Source organism: Neopelma chrysocephalum, unplaced genomic scaffold, assembly GCF_003984885.1.
Source record: "Neopelma chrysocephalum unplaced genomic scaffold, ASM398488v2 Primary Assembly neopelma1_45, whole genome shotgun sequence".
NCBI lineage: Eukaryota > Metazoa > Chordata > Aves > Passeriformes > Pipridae > Neopelma > Neopelma chrysocephalum.
In genome coordinates this window covers 4,252,006-4,258,005 of record NW_020897704.1, presented here as the reverse complement: position 1 = coordinate 4,258,005, position 6,000 = coordinate 4,252,006, and the positions used below count along the sequence as shown (strand labels likewise).

General features: G+C 39.2%; 1 protein-coding gene across 1 annotated transcript in view; it reads right to left on the bottom strand.

Moving 5' to 3' along the window:
• The window catches only part of TUBGCP6 (tubulin gamma complex associated protein 6), a 43,542-nt gene that overhangs the window by 29,948 nt on the left and 7,594 nt on the right, over positions 1–6,000 (bottom strand). Inside the window, 5 exon segments of the mRNA XM_027679216.1 lie at positions 377–462; positions 2,057–2,147; positions 2,784–3,054; positions 3,530–3,597; positions 5,065–5,171. Coding sequence (XP_027535017.1) covers positions 377–462; positions 2,057–2,147; positions 2,784–3,054; positions 3,530–3,597; positions 5,065–5,171 — 623 coding nt within the window.

Here is a 6,000-nt window from a genome sequence, read left to right as displayed (position 1 = left end):
AGGATTAAGGGAGGGAGGGAGGGAGGGAAGGTGGGATTAAGGGAGGGAGGGAAGGGGGAGGGAGAGTGGGAGGGAAGGAATCAGGGAGGGAGGGGGGAAGAAGGGATGGGGAGAGGAAGGGAGGGGGCAGAGAAGGAGGGAGGGAGGGACAGGAGAGGGGGTAGAGAAGGAGGGAGGCAGGGATGGGGGAGGGAGGCAAAAGGCTTTTGCTGGCATATATGCTATTATCTGGACTACACCTTGAAAATGCAATGCGAATGGACATGCTATTTGTTTTTAAATCAAGGTTTTGCAGGCATTTTGCCATATTTCACACACTTGGTATCATATTTTAACATTTTATCAAAGGGCTGCAAACACAAAGATACAAATTCACCTTTGAAATCCAAAACGAACAGAATGTCTTAGTGCAACAGCAGCAGAAACAGCAGGTGTGGGTGACGCTGCAATTCCATTACGTACCTCCAAAACACATTTTTCATTCAGAAGCAGTTAATGTTGCGCAAGAACATGTCATTTTTTAAGTGTAACAACTAGTTTTTTACTTGTTTATATGTATCAAGGGATGTTAACTATCTATCATAGAAGGGTTAAAAAAATGTTATTAATTCATTTTCTAGAGAAAGGCCATATTTGATTATTATGCCGCAAGCTGTACTGTTACTTCAAAAGTACGGTGCTGTGCTGAAAGGGAACTGTAAAAATAGCTTTTGCAGAGGAAGGCCATCTTTACTGGCTCTTTAGATAGTCTGCAGATTGGATACACTCTGTGTGCCTGTAGGCAAACTGCAGTGGAAAAATACGCCCTATGAAAAGGAGGTTGTCCCTGAATTCTAATTCTGACTCATTCTTTAATCTGAACAAGCTATTCCTCTCTGGAAAACATAATTGCAGAATAACTCAGTCAACCCTTCAGTGTTCATTTGTGTTGTGTAGTGCTTTGAACTCTACATGAAAGCTAAGCAAAAAAAACGTTTCCCTTCCTCATTCCTCCTCTTTGTATTTGTCAGCACAAAAAGTTGAACTTCCAGCTGCAACTCATTAAAGTTCTATTCTTTCTGCCAGTTACCAATTTTCAAAAATCTATTTATAGGCTCTCCTGGAGCTATGTGCAGTCTGTAATGCCAGAAATTTGACGTTACAGATCTACATATGTGACTTCCAACAGCAAGAAGATGGCTCAGAAGAAAGAAGCCATTCTGGCAGTTACTCTTCCTTGCAGGCCTAGTACTTTAAAGAAAGCTTTTCAGTCAAAGGGAGAGAGTGTTTTATTATGATGTAATATTTTTAACTTGTTTGCAGTTTTTCTTTTTTGCTTCTCCAAGTTTTTATACATGAATACAAATTTGCACCCTCTAAGCATGCCTTCTCTTCATTCCTGACCTTGCAAGAAGCAAAATGCTGAACTGGAATTACTCTGTTCAGAATCACAGCATACAGTTGAGCTGTTGAAACCACCACTAAATGGGGGGGGATATGTGGGGGGGGGGGGGGGGGGGGGGGGGGGGGGGGTGTGTGCACACGTGTAAATCAAGATTTACTGTGCATAACTGTTGTGCAATGCTGCACATAGCATGGCATCTTGTAAGGAAAGGTAATGCCAAAGTAAACTCTCTCCTAAAGATAGAAGGCAAAACTCTGCATGCTGAGACAGGAAAAGTTTTGACATTTCTTCCAATTTCTTGTTGCTGCTTACTGGTGCTTGATACACCAACTTCTGCTCCCCTCAACTGGAAGAGTAAATGCCTGGCTGACCTGTAGGTCTGAGAGCAATGAGAAGGTTCTTAGTGACTCCTGTGCTGTGACTACCTACAGAAAGTCTGGACAATGACTTGTCCAAAGATCATTAGAAAGATGTATTGTGATTAACAACTAGCCCTAAATACTTGTTTTCTCATCTTGCATGATCACTCTCATAGCTAAGCACACTCCAGCTGAGATTAGTGGACTTGTGAGATACACAGCAACCAATATCTGGACAACAATATAGTAGAAGCAAAAATCAGAGGAATCCAACTCCACCCCTAACCCCAAGATCAAGGTAATGTATTATTACCTCCTTCTTAAGTATTTTATCTAGGATGGCCAACATACTGCCAAGAGAGAGCAAAGTTTTGTCGTCTTTCATAAGGTCCGCATAAAAGCCACTGTAAAATAAATTATATAGAGGAAAAACTAGATTAGAGGCAATAATGTCTTCAAAGAGGACACTGATAAAGTACTTTGCCGTTAGTATTAATGGCATACATTTTGTATAGGTGCTACGCATTGGTTCTAAGAAACCTAGCTCTAGCAGGAAGATGACAGCACTGTTTGCCTGACAGTCTTGAGCTCTCTAAACCTGTCTCCATTCTGCACTGGAAAGAAAACAAAAATGTCTGAAGATTGAGAAAACAGAGTTCTATCAAAATTAGACTAAGACAAGACAAAAAGTTGAGTTTCTCAAAACAGAGCAGTTTGATTTTTTTTCCAGATAAAAGTGAATACAGAGCTTTAAGGCACCTTCCTAGCAAAATCTCTTTCTAAATGAATACATTTGCATTAGCTGTCCTATCTCTCTTGAAAGAGTTTTAGAGAAAAGTATTCCGATTAGTCCAAGGATTTCAAGGCTATGAGTGACAAACAACACAAATGCCTTAATTTTTAAAAGGTAGCATTTCTGGCCATAATTCAGGAGACTACAGCCAAAAAGATGACCATGGCAGACACAGAGCTAGATGACACTCTGTACAGAGACCTCTCAACATCTTAATTATATTGAAAATTACATAAATAGGACCAACCTCACAAGAGCTTTTATTTCGGTTTTGTCCATTTCCTTCACCAAATGAACAGCTACAGGGAGAAAATGTGCTAAATCTGTAGAATCAGTTGTTGCTGTTTTGATGGGAGGCACTGGAAATAGAATATTTTTCATGTGCAATTCTAAAAACCTTTCTACTTCGACAGTTTCATTGCTGTTAGTTATCTTAGAGTCATGTTCTGTGGAGGGATTTGAATTAGCCTTCTTTAGTAGATGCGATTTGGTGCTCAAATTTTGTAAAAATGATGTGTCTAGGGAAAAAGAAATAGAGAGGTTTCACAGGTATTAATTCCTAAGCAATGTGATAATTTTGTATATGCTTGTATACAAAATAGAGTACATTTGCATTCATATTTATGCATATTTACTTCCATGCACTAGCTACAATGTTTCCTGCCACAGATGTTATTTTTTCAGTGCTACTACGTTTGTTTTAATATAGTGAAAGGTGATAAACGATAATAATCTTATGTCCATATTTTTGACACATGAAACGGCATCCTCAAACAAAGAGGTAGTTTCTGACATGATGTCTGCTGGCTTCAGAAGTTCTCTTCAGACCAGCTGAAGACGTGGCCCTGAATGAAGCCTCACACTGCTTTGTCAGTCACTTGATGAATAACTGCTTGTTCAATTATTTTAATCCACTGGTATTAATTTTAATAATTTTGAATTTCTGTATGAATCCATTTATCAATCACATTTGCTTGAGGAAAGAGAAATTACCTTCATAGGTCAACCATTTCCAGTAGGGCTTATGTGCTGCTCTCACATTCTGAATAGATTCAACAGCACTACAAAAGAAACAGGATTAACAGAATCAGGAATAACAAAAACAGAGGAAACATAACTTACCTCAACAGAAAAGCAAAACCAAAACATCCAACTGAAAATGAACAAGCTCTGGTCTCTTCCAAGAATGCAGAACAGAAAAATAAAGAGAATGAAAATCAGTGGGCAGATAGCTTGGAAAGATTAGATTTAAGAGTCAGAAAAGAAAAGTGAAGAACACACACAGCATGTATGCACATTTACACACAATGAGTGAAATCCCAACCCTGCTGCTGGAACAAGCACACCTGAGTTCTTCTGTCTGTCCATGCCTGCCAGAGATTTTATCTACACAATGTAAAGATTTAATTAGATTCACTCAAATGCAAGACAATCTGTTCAGAAACCAAGTAAATCACATTCCCTGCTATTCTTTGTGCTGAAATCTTCTTTTTATTACCGGTATTTGCAGCATTATGGTCAAGTGGTCCTATTACGTTAGCTATCACAGATAATTCCAGTCATGTTAAATCCAGAAGAAATTCCATGTACTTAGAGATTATTTTTAAGGTGTTCAGGAGCTGGACTGATATACTGGATAAATATGTAACCAACTCTCTATTACCTAGGATGATAGCAACCTGAGATACCACAGTTGCTGGAGAAGAAACAGAGGACACACAGGGGCTATGAGATGTGCTGAGTGCAAAAAAACCAGCTTTGCTCTGTGAGTTTACCGGACACTACTCAGCCCACAGCCCATGTGTATCTGCACTGCTTCCCTGGCTGATCCAAGCTCCGAGTTTTAACTAACACAGCCAACTGGTAGGTGCTGCCACCCAAGTGCATGAGGAGCGTTACTGCTGGAAAAAGCACAGGGCAGCTACTGAAGTGGGAGAGAGACTGAGGATAGAACATGGAGACATGGAGGAGGTAGTACAGACAGGTAGAGAGAAAGACACTTCTTTGATGTGGGACTGATTCAGGCCCAAGGTTCAGAATGCTTTACTAGGTCAGATTAACACAGTCTTAGTGTCTCCAAAAAGAAGTTAGACTTGAAATTTAATTATCTTGGTACAGCTCTACACCATCAAGTACTTTTGCACCCAAAGCCTCAATGCTCCAAATTCTAGAAGCACAAGGATTCATCAAGTCTGGCTCTGCACAGCATCAGCTCTCACTGATGAGACAAAGGTTAGCTCCAGCTTTTCCTGTACTACAGCAATTGAAGTGGTCCTGGGGTCTGAAGAACTAATCCTTGCGATTGCATACTTTCCCAAATACTGGCTGTCACTAATTGGCATTGCCTTAATTACAACAGGATTGTCTTAGCCTTCAGTGAGATGGATTTCTACAGGATAACAAGGCCCAAGGATAAAATGGCTTATGGTTTTATGCTCTAAGATATCACAACTTCAAATAATTTCAGAAAGAAAAGTATACAAAACTGTAACTTGGATGGGTTTTTCTAGAATTCTTTATATGCTTACCTTAGACAAGGTGCCATTTCTCCAGTTATTTGAGGTACAGGATCTCCAAGCAAAGTTTTTACAGTCATGCAGACTGATTCAGCCAATGATTTCAAGTGGTATCCACCCTAAAAAAAAAAGTTTTTGTGTCAACTAAGGGACAAGTACTTTTAACATCTCTCTGAATATCATAATAGAAAATAAACTATACTTTTAAAATATATCTGTATTTACAGAAACGAAGATAATATGAAAGTACATCTAAGTCAATGATTTTCAATATGAAAACAGTAAATTAGTGGCTACCTGCTGTACTTCACTAGCATGATTCATGATTCAACTCACTTCATCATGGTTCAAATAACTTCGGAAATTAGTCATGACTTTGACATGAAAACCCTGGGAACATATGCCTTCTCCGCTCCCATTCGCAACACGCCATCTTCAACAATTCTTGTGGAAGATTCCTTCGAAGGCAAATGCTATCACTGTCCTCTAAAATGTCTGTGTAAGAGAAATCTCACATGGCCAGACACTTTTGAGATGTGGTTGCCTAATGGTTCAGCAGAATTTGGAGAACAAAATGGATTTAGACTGCTGGGTGGTATGCAGGAAGCAATCTTTCACCTATGGAGCAGTCACATCGTCTGTAGTAGGAGTGGATGCTTATTTGCACTTCAGCTAGTAGACAAAAACATCTATAATAACTAGCTGGAAAGGATGGTGGAAGAAAAGGTCATGCAAAACAGAGGTCAAGTGAATCAACTAATATGCAGTTCACTCTTGGAGACCTTGTTGGCAGCAATATTTCCACACACTTATTTACCTGAAAAACCACCATTTTTATAATGTGCAGCAGAAATAGGGAGTTCAAATCTAGATTTCAAAAGGAGAAAACATTTTTAATTGTTTAAAAAAAGAATAAAGAAGAGCTCTTCAAGAGCTTGCATAGAGGCT